The sequence below is a fragment of the Ursus arctos genome, unplaced genomic scaffold (assembly GCF_023065955.2).
Source record: "Ursus arctos isolate Adak ecotype North America unplaced genomic scaffold, UrsArc2.0 scaffold_14, whole genome shotgun sequence".
NCBI lineage: Eukaryota > Metazoa > Chordata > Mammalia > Carnivora > Ursidae > Ursus > Ursus arctos.
The window spans coordinates 33,726,432-33,742,960 of NW_026622808.1; the positions used below are offsets into that span (position 1 = coordinate 33,726,432).

The following is a 16,529-nucleotide window of genomic DNA, read 5'->3' on the forward strand; positions in this document are numbered from 1 at the left end:
GCAAGGAGAAGGGAAATCACCAGATCTACACATTTACTCCTTACCATGATAAAGGTGAGTGATAACATCGCCCCCACTTGACAGAGGGTGGCTCAGAGTCACGCAGGTCGCCTGGCTCTGAAACCACCTCAGCCACTGTATCCTCCTGCAAGCCCAGGAGGTGCCAGCCAGCAGCTCTCCCCACTCAGAGTGGCTGGGCTTCAGGTCCAGGTGTCCCATGGCGGGTTCTTCGCAGCAGCCTTGCCCTGGGGGCAGGTGCCAGGGCCTCTCGCTGGTGAAGCACGCCCCCGCCAGCTGCGTCAGGAAGCCTGAGAACCAGCACAACCAAGCGCAAGCTTGGTGATGAACTGGGTCCCTAGGCTGCCCCACCATCCTCCTGCAGGGGACAAAGGGCCTCTCTGTCACAGCCCTGCCTCATAGCCCCACCAGGGCACTGAACCTCAGGACTTCTCACTCCCAGGCCTGGCCCTGGAGGATGGGTTGGGGGCCCCTTTCTCTGGGATGCGTTGGGGGTGGGTGGTAGCAGGCTTGGGGCTGTGCTCGGTGAGAGGTGAAGAGTGACCTGAGGGCATGAGGGGAGAGGCGAGTCCCTGCCCCCTGTCCAGCCTTGGCTAGGGAGGGTTCCCCATTCTTCTGAAGGCAAACATGTCCTGAGTGGTTTAGAAGGCTGCCCCCAGGCCATGCAGCCAGAGAGGGAGGCCCCTACTTGCCCACTGTGCAGATCCTGACCTGCCCTAGTCCTCCCTTAGCCAGACTTCCAGGCTTCTCCTCTGACGTGCCAACCCTGCGATCCCGTATTAGGAACACTGAGCCACACCCGCAATGTGTAGCTGGACCCCAACCCTGTCCCAGACCTGGGTCATAGTCCCCGGGGCCTTCCTGGGGGCCCTGTAGCATCTCCTTTCTATTTTCCAGGCAGGGAAACTGAGGCTCCAGCAGGCTGGATGTGTGCTGAAGCGTGCACAACTGGGCCTCGGGCTGGGACTACTCTACGTGGCCCGATGCTAAAGCTGAGGCCTGTACCCCAACTGTGGGCCAGGGGTCTGAGGGAAAGGCCTTTGAAGGAAAGACTGCCTATAGGAATGACAGGAGAGCGGGCCAGAAGCTGTCTGTCCATCAGGAAGGGGAAGTCTGTGAGCCAGGCCTGGCACTGCTGACCCCACCCTGCTCTCCGCTCTACTCGCCTCAGCCCTTCACAACCTGGCTGCGCATCCCACCTTCACCTGTGTGCCCATACCCTCATGCTGCCCCACTCCTCCCCCCACCCAGGCACCCCCCTTTCCCTACTGTTTCTGGTTGCCCACTCTGTACCAATCCCCGGGCTGGACGCTGGGTACCGCAGAGGCTGTGCCAGAACTGGGCCTCTCCTGGGGCCCTGCAGACTTAATGCTGAGATAGTGGAGTCTCAGTAGGCACCTGCAGTCTGGTAGGGCTTCCTGGAGGCAAGGACCCAAGCTGCGGCCTCAGCAACCCTGCCCCCCCACCCCCCACCCCTGCCCCGAGGTCACTGCCCGTCCTCTGAGCTCTCTCCCTGGAGTGGCCAGCAGGTTCCAGGAAGCGGCCTCTCAGCCTGCAGTGCTGATTCCAAGAACTGCAGCTCCTGGCAGCCCTGGCTCAGGATCCTTTCCTAGAACACAGGCCTCGCCCCGCCCAGGCTGCTGGAGTCCCATTGGGCAGCCGGTGGAGGTAGTGGAGGAGGGGGTACCCTGGGAGGAGCCTCCGTAGGAACCAGACACTGGGAGGGGCAGTCAGCCTGGAGGGGATGGAGGCCAGGAGGTCAGTGAGTGTGAAGGTGCTTTGATCCCCGTTCGCAGGAGGGGGGGGGGCAAGTCCAGTGAGTTCAGTTCAGAGCCTCCCTGCACACCCGCTCCTTGGGCCTAGAAATTTGGCTGGCTGCTGCAATTCCACCCTCCATCTCCCTCTGTCCCCCACCAGCCCGGCACCCCAGGGTCCCATCCCCTGGGCGAAATGCTCGGGCCGTACTCTGGCCTCAGAGCAGGCCTTCATCAGTCACTTCCAGAGGGATAGGCGGGTGACAGGAGTGGCAAGTTCTGAGCAGGGAGAGGGGAATGGGACAGTCAGGCTTGGGGCCCTTGGAAGGATGTGACATCTGTATTATTAATCCTGTTAGAATTTCACCTAGCCTGGTTAGGACGGAGGAAGTCACCCCACCCCATACCTTAGCAAGTCAGGTCAGGTAGGTGGAGGTCTGGGGTGACAGGCTCGGATTCATGGGCAAGGACAGGGCCCAACTTCCCTCAAGGTCACTGGGCCTCTCCTCTGGGGCGAGGCCTCCACCCCCACCACCTCTGAGCTGGCAGCACGCCTGCCTGCCCGCCTGGGACCTGCCAGATCGCATTGAGCAACCAGTTCCTGAGAAGCGTGGAAGGCTGTTTGGTTTAAAATTAACTCCCCCGCTCCTCCCTCCCCTGCCTGTGGGCCTCCTCTGAGTTCTTGGAAGAGGCGCTCTGCTCTTTCTTCCTGGGAAGAGGCCTCCAGCCGCAGCTGCTCCGGTTCTAGTGAAAACACCTCACCCCGGGTGGGGGTGGGGAGGTGTCCACACCATGCCTTCTCTGCCCTCTGAAAGGCCCAGGGATCTTTCTGGAGCCAGCACGCCCTGGTTCGCTCACCGAGACCCCGAGGAGAAAGGGGGTGATTGTCAAGGCCCGGATAGGGGTGCTACTGCCCCCAAAGCCCACAGCCCCCAACCAGGGACCCACTGGCCCTGAGTGAAGAGGTAAAGGGCTATAGAGACCCAGCCTGGTCACCTCTGGGGTAGGGAGATCACGCTCGCTGGCAGCAAACCCAGGACTTCGGGGGCGCTTGGGTGGCTCAGTCGATGAAGCATCTGCCTTTGGCTCAGGTCATGATCCCGGGGTCCTGGGATCGAGCCCCGCGTCGGGCTCCCTGCTCAGTGCGGAGTCTGCTTCTCCTTCGCCCTCTGCCCCTCTCCCCACTCATGCTCTCTCTCATAAATAAAGTCTTAAAAAAAACCCCAACAACCCAGGACTTTGGCTTCTTTGAGACATATATGGCTCAGAGAGAGAAAGCAACCCGTGCAGGGTCACCCGGCTTTACTGGCCAGGCTGACAACACTGAGCTGGCGATGATGCCCACGGGCAGCCCCCATAGGCACGCACATCGGGGCCAGAGTGCTCTCTGTGAGGAGGCCCTTGTCTCTGACCCACGCTCCTCTAACTGCCCTGGGAACCCACCTTCTTTTCGATAGACCTTCATCTTCTACTGTCTCCTTGGGCTCCATGTCTCTGGGGCTTTGGAGAAAAGTTTTCCTGAGAACCTGTTCTCCTAATAGCTCCTCCTGCCATGGCCATCTACCCAAAAGAGCTGAGAAAAACAAAGGAATGTTGGCCAAGTGGAAAGGTCAACACACACCCACAGACACACACACACACACACACACACACACACACACACACACACACACACACAAGCTCATAGTAATGTTGCTCAGAGGTGGGACTGGTGGGGGTAGGGTAGGGAGCAGTGAAGTGGTCTTCGGGAGGAGGCTAAGGGGCTAGAGGCCCTTTCTAGAACAAAGCTTTAGCCCAACCCAGACTATGAGTAAAAATTCTCCCCTCTGATGGAGAAGGAGCCCAGCTCTGCTGAGGAAGAGCCTGCTCTGGTTCACTGATGCTGTGTGAAGGGACAGTCCTCGGAATAGGGCTCTGCCTGGGGAGCATTTGCTGGGCACCAACCCCCTTCAGCAATACCATCCCAATGTGGGGCTCACTAGTGGGGATTGTGGTGGAGCAGTCCTAGAGGACTTCCTGGAGGAGTCACGGCAGTCCCAAATGCCATTGGCCCTCAGAGACCACTTCCAGCGCTCTGGGCCCTGCCTGCTTCAGCCAGGCCAGGGTCATGGAAACAACTGTCTTTCCATTAAGCATGAAGATCTGGCCACACCAAAAAGTCTCCTCCTGTTCCAGGTCTACCTCATCTCCTCTGGCTCATAGGTGAGCATCATTCCCTTCACTCCACGTTATCCCAAAGCCAGACCCAGCCATTCTCCAACCACCCTGGGGCACGGGCACTACTACTATTTCTGTTAGACAGAAGGGGACACTAAGGCTCCGGGAAGAAGAGTCCAGGTCTGGACACGGGGACTCTGAGGGGCCATGAACCAGGCTCTTCAAGTTGCCAGCCAGCAGGCAGCTGAGTCCAGGTCAAGAGTTCTAGCGGGAGGGGAACAAGCCATGGCGTGGGACTCCGAGCCCTGGGCTCTAACCCCATATGCCCACTTCCTCTCGGTGACTACGGACAAACTACTTCGCCTCTCTAGGTTTCAGGCTTGCATCTTTGAAATGGGGCAGACCCAGAGGCACCTGCCCAGCTCACCTCCGTCACCTGTAGCTCACATCTGCAGGTGCAGACCACTCAGGGCCTGGAGAGGAACAGGCCTTGAGGGAGACCATGCCCTGGGGCTGGAGGAAGGGTAGCAAATGGCCTAATCTTTACTGTTACTGTGAAAGAAGTTGCTAGAAGGTCCGGCTGGCCGCAACCGCCCCCCCCACCCCCATGCAGAGACCAGACCAAAGGGTTGGTTCACCAGGACCAGAAACCAAGGTCATGGGCAACTGACACCTGAGTGTGGATGGCTGGGCTTGGAGGGCAGAGCTAATGGGGAGAGCGCCTGCTTATAGCTCCAGGCGGTTCCAGCTCAGCTCCCCTGCAGCCCCCAAGGGCACCTCAGCAGACATTGATGCCAGCCCAGCCCTCCTCTCAAAACAGACAAAAACAATGGACAGGGACTAGTTATAATGACAGCCACAGCCGCTCTCCTCAGCATCACCTCATAAATCCTCCAGGGCTCCCCACGTCCTCTCCTCTCCGAGGGAGGAGCTGTCACTCTCCTCACTTCACAGCCAGGAATCTTCTCAGGGTAAGTGAGGTTGAGGCAGACTCCCTGGAACCCAGCACACAGCCCACAATCCAAACTGGAGAGGGGGTCGGGGTAAAACCAGGGTGGGGCCGTGCTGGCCAGGATTCAACCTCCAGGGCCTGTTCTTCTCAGATGTGGGAGGCTCAGCCTGCTGCCCCGCGGTGACCATGGCCACGACCCTTCCCCTCGGGCGGCCGGCTGCGTGGCCTAAGCTGGGGAGCAAGGCCCACACGGTGCAGTCGGGGCTGCGAGGACTCACTCACTGTGAGAGCTAGTTGAGTTTCTGGCAAAGCGCGAATCTGCTTTGTATGAAAACTGGTCTAACGGGTTGGTGTGAAGGGACTGCCCAGGCCTGCACAGGCTCCACATCTCCTGGAGGAAGACGGCCTCTGTGAGGTCCCCAGAATCTTCCTGCTTTCTTGGTCAGGACTTACTGCCCGTCACTGTGGGCCGCTGTGCAGGCTGGGAGTGCTCCCGCCGGAGAGTGCAAGCTGCCCAGCTTTGCCCGCAGCCCCATCCAGACTCATGTTCCGCCTTGGCCCAGCGAGATGTGCTCAGTTGGCAGATTAAAAGCGGAGCCCGGGTACAGGGGCACTGATGATCGAGGGGGTGTTAGGACACTTCGTGATCATGGCAGAAACATCCCAGTAGACCTCACTGCTGAGAGAAATCTGGATGGCCTGGTAGTACCTCTGTCCCCAAGTCATTCCCGAAGGCTATTGTGAGTCCAGGGAGGGATACTATGCGAGATCATTCTCCAAACCCACCTCCCCATGGCCTGGCGGAATCCTCCAGGGCCCAGCCTTCAGCCCCTGCCCCTGCTGGCTACTCCAGAAAGTGCTCCTGACCCCCCCCCCCCCATTTTGGGAACTCTCTGCACCCTGTGGGTGCCAAGGCTTTAGCATGCCAGTCCCTGGAGGGCAGAGCAGAACAGTGGTTATACCAACAAGGTCTCCAGTGAGGGTTTGAACCCTGGCTCTGCCCCGTCACAAGCTGTGTGCCCCTGAAAAAAACCACCTCCTCTCTCTGAGTCTTACCTCTTCTGCTGTAAATGGGGACAACCTCTCCTGGTATTCGAGGCTGCAGGGAGAATTCCCAGGGCATGAACTCCGCCCAGGATCCCCAGGTTGCCGTCCTTGCCTCCTCCTGCTCCCCATCGCAACCTACCCTGCCATGACCTGCACCCTTCCACCTCCTTTCCAGCTTCCTGCCCCCAGCCCCATCGGGGCCATCCCCACCCAGGTGACAGGCTCGCCCCTGAGAAATGAACGTGACATCATAGCATTTCCCTGCTAAACCTGGAGGAGGCCCTCCGCCACACCAGAATAAAATTCGTGTGCCTCCTCTGCCCTCTCCAGGCTTCCTCTGTCTCCTCCGCCCCCCTGGGCAGCTGTTCTGGACTTCTTACTCCTGATCACAGCGGTTCTGTTCCTGGGCCCTGGCACTGGCTGTTCCTTCTCCCCGGATGTCTTTTGCCTATGTCGTCTGCACAGCCAGCTCCTGTTCTTTGCCTGAGTGTCCGGGCTCAGAGGCCCCAGAGCTCTCCCTGCCCCCAGTCTGCGACAGGGTCCCCACACCCAAAGCCACTCTCTGCCCTGTTCCCCGTTTTGCCTTCTTTACACTCTTAAAATTTGTCCCGAGTGCCCATTTGTTCACTTGTTTATTGTCTCTTGCTCATCAGCCCAGGAGCCCCACGAGGATGGGGACCGTGTCCCGCTTGTTCCCTGCTGTGTCCCCAGGGCCCAGATGGAGTCGGGTCCAGACCATACCTGAGGAGCATGTGTGTTAATAAAGCACTTAACGGAGTGGCTCCTTCCCTTGTCCCCAGCCGGTGCTGGCGGGCATGGCCCTTTTCCTAGCCCAGAGCAACCCAGCCCTGACTGCGCCGACCAGAGGATTTTCAGCATCTGTTAGGCTGGGTCTCTGACCTGGGTTTGGGCCTGATGACATGCCCCCTATCATCTCTAGTGTTGCAGGCACCACTCCCTTCCCTGATAGGGAAACATGGAAAGACTGAAGCAGAAAAATATCAGGTGTCTGAAGTAGCTGGCAGCCCCTCCCCAGGCCAGAGCTGGATCCTGGCTTGTACTGAGGCAAAGTGAGGGGGGCAGGACCCCGTTGACCAGATCGATGTCTGGCCCAGAGGCCTTAGCACACAAGGACATCAGGAGATAAAACCAACATCTAAGATCAACTTGCCTGAAAGCTGCCAACCCCAGCTGCCTGTTCTTGCCAGCTCATGAAGCAGCCCAGGGGCAGGGGTGCCGTTGGGACCCCTCGAGGTAAGCTCTGCTCTGTGCCTCACTCCCTCAGCCAGTGCCTTGCCCCCTCTACGCCTCAGTTTCCTCATCCGTGGAGTACAGGTCATATTTAGACCTATTCTCGCGGTTGCGGTGAGCAGTGCGTGAAGTGCAAAGCCCTTATGATACCATTGCCAGCACCCAGCGGGCACCCTGAGCCACCTCCCCACTGCAGACAAGAGTTCGTGGGCCTCGTCCTGCTACAACAGCTTTCTGTCCAGGCTGTGGTACAAAGTGGGGGAACACCCTGCCTTTGGCCTTTCTGTGTCCACTACTCACCCATTGGGCGACTCAGATCTGGGGGCGGAGCAGACAGAGGAGTCACAGAGGGGCTGAGATCCAGGCTGGAGCAATGAGGAACAGCAGACATCCCTGGCAGGGTCATGGTGACCTGGAGGAGGCATGCTGTCGGGCCCTGCAGCCAGCAACAGAGAGGGTGCCAGGCTGGGCACCTGGGCCTGGGCACTAGTCCCAGTAAAGTCAGCCTTCACTCATCTCTTATTCACTCTCATCCAGTATCAGCTCTACTCTGCTAGAACTATCTCCATGCCCACAAGTTTCTGTGCCTCCACAGTTCGGGCTTTTTATCCCTTCCTGCTTCCTCCTTGTCATCAACATCCCACTCCTTAGACCTTTCTGCTCTCAACCTGCCAGCATTTGTCTCTTCTAATCACCTGAGGCCCAAGAAAGCAGGAAGGTTAGAACTATTTCTAAAATAAGGGTTAGAAGGCTATAAATGAGTTTCGGAGGAGCTTTCCTGTGTTATTCAAGAGAAAGTGCAGGAAATTTCAGGACACGGTGGAATTTCAGGTACGGATGTGTTACACAGTCAGACCAGCCAAGGATGGAGAGTGTTTTCATAATTGCTCTCCCATCTACTTCTGGGGTATAGGGCCCTGAGAAGACAGGGGTCCCCAAACTCTAACTAGCCTGTGTCAGAACCCTTCCAGGTCCCACCTCAGGCCAGACCCTGCCAGGTTATGGGCCACTATCCACAGCGCCATTGTTCTGCCCCGCTGCCCAGAATGACCCTTCTCCACACCTCCCTGTGGTCGGGGAGTATGAGCTTCCCAGTCATGCCTCAGTGCCTTTGCACTCCCTGTACCTTCTCCCTGAAATGACTGGCCCTGACTTCTCTGTTGGCCTCATCTCAAAAGACACTGCCCCCAGGAGTGGGTGCCGCCATAACCCATCCCCCCGTATCCTCCACTTTCAATCTTTAATTGCCATCTCCTGTTTACACATGTCTCAGGTCTGCTGCTCCCCTGCTGCCACGCCCCACTGGCAGCGGCCTGGTCAGTGACCCTGCAGGCAGTCCAGCTGGCCTTCACCTCCTGCCTCCCAGCCTCCAAGCGGAACAAGAGGTAGTGAGAGAGGAAGGCTGCTCCCTCTTCCCCTCCACCTTTAGGGGGTCCCCTAGCAGGGCCTGCTCAGCCACATAAGGTCGCTGGGCCCCAGCTGACCCAGATGTAAAGTGGGGGATAATAACAACATCAAAGGAGGAAAAATTGTATAAGAACTCAAAAGAGGGCCCATTGAGGGCTCCTTAAATGAAAAGTACAATTTTATTGTCAATACAGAAAAATCAGTAGAAGAAAAAAGACTACCAAACTGGGTTTTGCTTGTTATAATAATTATTTTATAAAGTCTTATCAGATATGTATTATTTTCCCTCTCATGTGCAGGCACCTTCCTGGGCAGGAAGCAGGCCCAGCAGACCTGGGGCGGCACGTGTGCTCCCACAGGCTTGTGGCCCAACCAGACCAGCTCTGCGCAGGTAGGGCTCTGCCCTGCGAGGGGGTGAGCGGCGGGCTCTGCTGGGCGTTGACGCCTTGGCTTCATTTTCTTGTCCATTTACCCACCCTCCCAAAGCAGGGCTCGGGGCAGAGGGGGAGGGGGACACATTCACAGGTAGGTGGGTCAGCGCCAGGATATCCGGAACCGCCTTAGGCCCAGCAACAGGTCTCAGGATGGGGCTCTCCACAAGGAGGAGCCAGAGAAGCTGGGGCAGAGCTGGGGTCTCCAGGCACTCGGGGCTCAGGGCAGAGAGGGGTTGGCTCACCACGAGACCAACCCAAGGAGAATAAATAAATAAATACTGTATAACTTTGCAGTCCCCCAGCCTGGCTTGTTCCCCCAGCGGGGGGACTGTCACTGCCAACCTCAGTTCCTCTGGCTGCCATCCTCCCTGAGACAGGATGGCTGGGAAGGAGGGGGCCCGCCCCACCCTGTGGACTGAGAAACCAGGGCTGGCAAAGTCTATATAGTTCAGGAGGCCACAGCAGGCAAGTGGGGGCCTGGGCCCAGCCCACAGGGTGAGACAAGGTCCTGCCTGTCTCCCTCTCTTCTGACCCATGGCTCACCACCACAGAGCCACACGGGAGCCAGGGGCGTTCACCTCTGAGTTGTGTGGCGCTTTTCCCTACCCCTCACCCCCCAGCCTTGCTCCTGCTGACTCTTTCCGGTCTGGCTGTCAGGAGCACGCAGTCACCGGGCTGACTGGAGGAGGGATGACGGGAGCCCCAGTCCAGCTGGGGCCGGTGTCCCCTCCAGGGTACGGCTGGGCGGGGCGAGGCTAGGCAGACAGAGGCTCAGGCGGGTCAGAGCTGGAAGGGGTACTGCCGGAGGTAGTCAGCCATGCGCCGGGGCAGCGGCAGGCAGTCCACGTCAGCCACCAGGCGGTTGATGACGAGGCGGCACAGGTGCTGCAGGCTGCGGGCGCTGCTTCGGCGCACGAAGGGCTGCACCAGCTTCAGGTGCACGGCCGTGACCGCGGGCGCGGGCAGTGCCGGGTCACCGGGCACGTCTTCCTTAGGGGTAGGCAGGGCCGGGGTAGGCGCAGGGTCGGGGCTGTCACTTCGGGTGTCAGCGGCACAGGAGGCCACGTAGTGCTGCACGAGGCTGACCACGTCAGGGAAGGCCAGGATGCGTGGCCTGGACAGGCAGTTGGAGTCCAGGCGGAAGCTGGAGTCGGCGTACTCGATGCGCACGTTGGTGGGACCTCGGGTGGTTTTGACCGACAGTGTGAACAGGTAGCTGGGGTGGGTGCTGTCGCGTACTAGGAAGGTGCCCTCTGGCATCTTCTGCAGGTGTTGCCGGGCCTCGCTGGCCGTAATGGAACCCCAATACCAGCCTAGGCAAGAGGAGAGGGGGCCAAGAGCCTGGTCACAGGGGAATTCAGCTGGGGGCACAACGCAGGGCTGGGCAGGGCAGGGCAGGACTCTGTCTCCCCATTTACGCTTCCGTGGGGAATGCTGTGCCTCCCCCATCAGACTCTCCTGGGCAGGGCCACGTCTCTCAGATCAGACTCAACAGACAGAGCTAAGCTTTCCCCACTGGACTTCCCAGAACAAGCCCTGCTTCCCTCCTCAAACTCACCCGATTCCCGGAGGTAAGAGAAGGTCTTGGCTATGCATAGCAGATCCTCCTCAGGGTCCAGCACCTTGGGCTCACTCTCTGGCTGGGCCTGGGTCTCTTCTGCCACCTCCTCCAGAAAGGCCCCAGCAGGCAAAGGCTGCATAGCTGGTTCGGGCAGCTCCAGGGACTGGGCCCACAGGGGCCGCTGCCCGATCTGCTCCACAGCCAGCAAAGAGCAAGGTCTAGAAGAGAGCGAATGGGCAGTGAGTGGAGCCCCTGTGCTCGCCCTCTTTCCAGAGATTTCCTACACCCCGAACTGGCTACATGACCTCTGGCCAGTCCATCTCGGTTCCCCCTCTGCCCACTCGTGGGCTCAATGGGGTCAGCACACCACCTCCCAGCTGTCACCACAAAAGCCTCCTTGATGGCTTCTCCCACATGGTGATTCTCTTTTGAAAGAGACTTCTCTACCTTCCTGCATTTATGGAAGTAATTAATCTCTCTATTGTGCCCAACCAAAAACACAGATCATTCCCTATAGGCATTTCTAGCTCAGAATGGGCAACAGGCATCCCTGTCACTGGTAGGATCCAGGGCAAAGAAGGCTCACATTGGTTCCCTGTGGGCTGAGGTGGGCTGATTAGATGGCACAGGTCCTGCTTGAGCCATGGCCTGGGCCTTCATGGGGTGCTCCCGAGAGGCCCCCGAATTATGGTAGGATGCCTGAAGTCACATGCTAGAAGTATCTGTTGGAGGGACCTAGGTCCACACTGGCCAGGGCTGAGAGGCTGGAACAATCTCCCCAAATAGGTCAGACTCCCATCCTGCTTTCTCCTTCTCCTAGCTGAGGGTCTGGGGTTGGGGGGACACTGGCCTCTAAAGGTACTGGCAAGTCCCACGTCCCACAAATGTAAGTTTCCACCAAAGGGCAGGGTACTCATTGCACATTCCAGATCCCACTCTGGCAAGCCCGCTCTACTAGGCTTTATGATCTTATGCAAACCTCGCTGTTCAGCTTCTCCACCCCCTAATGAGGGAAGCTACCAGCCCATATCCTGAAGGGTTTGGCTATACCATATTCTCAGATGCCTAGGGTTGGGTTGTTGAGCCAGCCCCAATCTGAGCAGTAGCTTTTCTCTAGGGGAAGGCCACCCAGCACGGTGATCCTGGGGCTTCCTGGGAAGTGAGGGGTATGGGCCCCGGCTCCCAAGGAAGAGACTGCTGGTCCTTCCTCACTCCTCGGGAAATACATCCTCAGGCCTCAGTTCTGGGTCTGGTCCCCTGCCGGGCCTCAGGACACCAAGATAACAAAACCATGGCCCTTGCCTTCAAGAACCTACAACCCAAAGTCATAAAAGCAAAGGGTGTCATGGGGGAGTCAAGGTCTGCCTGTTCCTGAGCTGAGTTTGTTAGGCCAAAGGAAGGAGCAAGAGGAAGGCACTCCAGCCAGGCAGAGATGACAGCATGGGTAAACAGTGCCAGGGACTTCTTACGAGGCGGGAAGAGGTGGACAGAAGCCTTGGCAGGATGCAGGCAGAGGAGCCAGATCTCCCAGTTAGGTTATAGATGAGCGTTAAAAAGTTTTAACAAATCAGGGGGAGGGGCCACAAGACCCTGGCCTACCACAGTCTGCGTAGTACTTTTCCACACCCACTCTGGGTGCATTACGGGAGCTCTGGAATCCTACTGGGGGAACCGGAGGCCAACCTCCAAGGAACCAGCTGGTGGCCTGCCTGCTGGGTCCCAGAGCTCAGCTCAGGCCAGCCACTCGGGCCAGAGCCTCCAGTGGTGGCCATGTCCAGACAGCTTAGCAGGGCACTTGTGGGTGTGGGCACCTCTAGGGTCAACATGGTGTCTGGGTGTGTGAACAGCCGTATTGGTCTCCACAAGCTCCTGGTGAGCGAGTGTGTATCTGAGGAGGGGTGTGTCCACGGCTGTCATCCTCATGGTGGGGGTGATGGCTGGTGTGTTCCAGGTGTGGGTGGCCTGCACGTGTGTGTGCCTGTGGCAAAGCCCAGCCTGTGAGTCTTGACAGGACACATGCCAGTGGAGCATACTTGGCCCTGAGGGCGGGCCCCTCGAGCAAAGCCGGCAGCCCAAACCTATATCTGGGAGTCTCTGCCCCCTACCCCGGGAGGGCACCAGCTGGGTTGTGGCTATGTAGGTGGAGGTCTTAAAAATCTTAATCCCTGAAACTGAACACTGGCCCTAGATCCCAAGAGGCCTTCATTTGGAACAAAGTAAAAAGAGAATGTGGGACCCCAGAATTGGGGGAGGGGTCCTGAGGACAAAGGTGAGGGGGTGTTTGGGAGTCCCAAAATTCAGAGGAGGGAGATGCTGGAGACAATCAGGGAAAAGTATGGTAGTACAGTCTTCCTAGCACTTGCAGCTTTCCTCCCTGGAAACAGGACTGCTGAGGGCAAGGGGCACTTCAGCCTTGCCCCACCTTCCACCCTTCTTCACTTGGTACTATGCCAGTTCTGATAACAACAGTCACTGGGCCACCCAGCTCTCCCTGGGTGTGGAGCACGCACTCATCTCTCCTTTCTCTCTCCCTGGAGCTTTCTGAGTTCCTGTCAGATCAGTCTAGAGAGCATCAGACCTATTGGTTGAACCCCTTCCGCTGAGGCGGAAGGAATGTACCAAGAATGCTCAGCTGAGGCCAAGACTCTTGTCTTATCAGCCCCCACCCCATCCCAGTCTTTGGGGAAAGTTGGAGAAGGGAGGCAGGAGCCAAGTCCTCACAATGGGATCCCGGACTGGGCTGAGCGGAGGGGTGACGCAATTGTGGGGGTACCACAGGCAAAATCAGGCCACACTCAGGCTCTTCCAAGAGCTGCTGGTCAGCAGGTGCCAACGTGGAGGGAGCCATGGATCTCAGGCTGGCTTCCCAAGAAAAGCCTAATTGCTAGCCCATGGCAGAACGGTGGAGGATGGGACAGAGAGAGGCAGGGGCTAACCCAAGGTCACCAGTAGGCCCTGCGGCCTGCAGGTTTAGGGTAGAGAGCTCTGGGCCCAGAGGCGGGGGGTCTGGGCTGGTGAGCCACGTCTTAGAGTACGCGCTTCGCTGGCGTTCAACCGCTCCAGCCAGAACCCAGGGTTAGGCTACCGTGTGTTCCTCCCGTCGCCAGCCGACCCCCAGTTTCACTACCCACAGGGCGAGTAGAGGTAGTGACGGTGTTGTCACCGTTCGCTATCGTCACCCCGAGGTCCCTCCGCACTCGGTCATCTCCGACCCGTCAAGCCCTCTTACTGGCCGGCCGCGAGCACGAGGCGGTACTCTCCCGAACGCCGGGCGCCCAGGCCGGGCGGGGGCGGCGAGCCGCGCTTACCCCTGAACGCAGAGGACCATGTCCCGGCAGCGGCAGCGGCAGCTCCGGAGCTGGGGCTCGGCCGGACGGCGCGGCTGGAGTGAGCCAGTGGGCGCAGGTCCCGCTCGCAGGGGAGGCTCCCTGGGCGCACCGGCGGCGGGCTAGGACTGAGAGGCGACGGCGCGGGCGTGCAGGGAGGGCGCGAGGGGCGGGCCGGGAGGGCGGGGCGGGGCGAGCCGCCTAATCTTTTGTCCTCTGTGTCCCAGCCCTTCCCGGAAGCGACGTCTTCCTAGAACCGCCGGCCGGGCTGCCCAGCCGGGGAGGGGCGTGGGTGGGGGCGCCGGATCCCCAGTGCGATGCTGAGGGCCGCTAAAGGAAACACCTTTGACAGATTTCCAAGAACTTTCCAGGAAAATGGGGCGGGGTCCCGCTCGCCGACCAATCGTAGCTCAGGAGGCGGAGCCGAGTGGCCGGGACGGGCCAATTGCAGCTTTGAGATAGGAGGCTGAGGAACCAGCCGGGTTGAACGTGACCTAGAGACCAGTAGGGAAAGACCCGGTGGGAGGAGGCCGGGGAGAGGCAGGGGTTCTGTCCGTCCGCTCCCAGACTACTTTTGGGCATTCCGCTTCGTTGGGGACAGGCCCCTTTATCTCTCTGTAGAACTGGTGGCCGCGCAAGGGCAGGGCCACGGGCCTGTCCTCGCAGCTAGCGGCTCCCCCGAAGCGGTCTGTCTGGTGTGCAAGCGCCCCCTGTGGGCCGCATTTGGATCCCCAGACTCTGTGTGGGGTGGTGAGGAAGTTGGTGGCATAGGGTGGGATTTGGAGAAGGACGTGGGAAGAGGGGAGGGGTGCAGAGGGGGGCCTCAGATCTGAACAGGTCCACGGGGCTCAAGGATCCACCACAGTTAAAAGGATCCAGGAGAGAATGTTTTCTCTGAAAGAGCTGCGGGAGAAGGCACACTCCAATCTCGGGATGGGGGCAGGTGTGGCGACCTCATTACCCACTTGATGGCTGGGGCACTGGAGCACCTATGTAGGGTGCAGTCTGTCTTCAGTAGAAACTGTCTACCGCCCCATTACTATGAAGACAAAAGGGCTTCACAGCTGCCAAGCAACAGAACTAAGATTTGAACCTGGGTTCCTTTGGGGCCAAACCCCAAGCTCTCTACCCCAGGACTACCTCTTCCCTCTAACTGTGACTACTTCACCGAGCACTTCGCATGTGCCAGGTACTATCAGTGATTTTCAGCCTCATTTCATTGTCTAACTACTACAAGTGTGCCAGGTACTATCAGTGATTTTCAGCCTCATTTCATTGTCTAACTACTACATATTGTGTCCTCTTTACAGGCGAGGAGATGGAGTCACAGAGAAGTGAAAACGTACCCTAGATCTCACAGCTGGCAAGTGGTGAGTTGGTGCTTGGAGCCCAGTCCCCCTCCTCCTCTCTAGGTTCCTTGACCTAACAACTCCTAGGCATCCTTCAAGAGCCAGCTTTAAGGTTCACAGTGAAGCTTCACTGCCCCCAGGCCAGTCAATGTCAGAGCACCGTGGATGTCCCCTTGAAAGCCCCCTTACAGATGTCAGTGATTTTGCAGTTGTGTGTGTTAAACTAAAGGGCCCAAGGGTTTTGCCCTCCAACCACCTTTGGTGAATTTGACAGAGTTATGCACCTCCCCTGTGTGCGTGGTGGGCCTCTGTTTGCCCCCGGTGTTGTGGGTCCCTCTGGCCATCTCATTATCACCTCTCCTGCTCTGGCTGTTCCCTACCCACCCCTGCTCTGACTGCTGGGCCGACGATGCCACCCAGTGGCAATTCCTCTCATGGTTTCAAGGACAGATTTCCTCCTTCTCTCCAGGGTAAGCCCTCCCCGCTCTCTAGGGATTGGCATTGCTGCAGGGTCTCCCTGCTCCTCCCCACCAGGACTAGTCACAAGATGAGTCAGTCACAATAAGACACAGCAGTGCCTTCCTCAAAGTCTGGCTCATTTGGTCTCTCTAGTCCCATCATTTGCAGCCTTTCCTCCCCTGGAAGAACAGTCTATGCATGTATGCATGTGTGTATATGTGTAGGGGGTATATTCAGTCCTCTACACCCCCACCCCTCCCGCCCGACACACACACACACACACACACACACACACACACATGCTCACTCGCTGGACCCCTTTGTCACTGTAAGCTATTCCAGAGGCCTCAGCCCTCGGCCCCTTGGACGTACAGCTATCATGAGGACTGCGTGGCAAAGTCTGACACCACAAACCCACCCCTGCCCTGGCCCAGCTATCCCAAATAGTGAATTCTCCCATCAGTGTGCAAGTAGTTGCTGGAAAATGAGCAACGAGGGGAAAGCACGTATTCTGAGTCTCAGGTTGAATGAACAGTTGCAAAGCATGTCTTTGATGGGCCTAATTGGGAGATGTGTGTGATTGTGTAAGCATTGGCATTGTTGCTGGAGACTCAAAGCAACAGGCATCGCCATTTCTTACTTTTTACATTTCTCTGTGGTTTGAATTTATTATAACAAGCAAGTTTTACTTATGCAATTAACATTTGAATTAAAAAGAGACCAGTTTAAAAATACAATTATGGGGTGCCTGGGTGGCTCAGTTGGTTAAGTGTCTGCCTTGGGCTCAGGTCATGATTCCAGCGTCCTGGGATCT

General features: G+C 58.1%; 1 protein-coding gene across 1 annotated transcript; it reads right to left on the reverse strand.

Moving 5' to 3' along the window:
• Positions 1–8,746: 8,746 nt before the first annotated feature.
• On the reverse strand, positions 8,747–14,046 carry CISH (cytokine inducible SH2 containing protein). Its single transcript, XM_026500931.4, has 3 exons — positions 13,890–14,046; positions 10,579–10,799; positions 8,747–10,333 (listed from the first exon to the last, which is right to left on the reverse strand). Exons 1-3 carry the CDS (start codon positions 13,907–13,909, stop codon positions 9,801–9,803), a joined length of 774 nt encoding a protein of 257 aa, XP_026356716.1. The 5' UTR covers positions 13,910–14,046; the 3' UTR covers positions 8,747–9,800.
• Between the last annotated feature and the right edge of the window lie 2,483 nt (positions 14,047–16,529).

Excerpts from the sequence above, each read along its gene's own strand:
- CISH (XM_026500931.4), bottom strand. The coding sequence starts at position 13,909 with ATGGTCCTCTGCGTTCAGGG. Across the intron at positions 10,800-13,889 it reads ATGGTCCTCTGCGTTCAGGG|ACCTTGCTCTTTGCTGGCTG; the intron begins GTAAGCGCGGCT and ends GCTCTCTTCTAG. Across the intron at positions 10,334-10,578 it reads CTCTTACCTCCGGGAATCGG|GCTGGTATTGGGGTTCCATT; the intron begins GTGAGTTTGAGG and ends CCTCTTGCCTAG.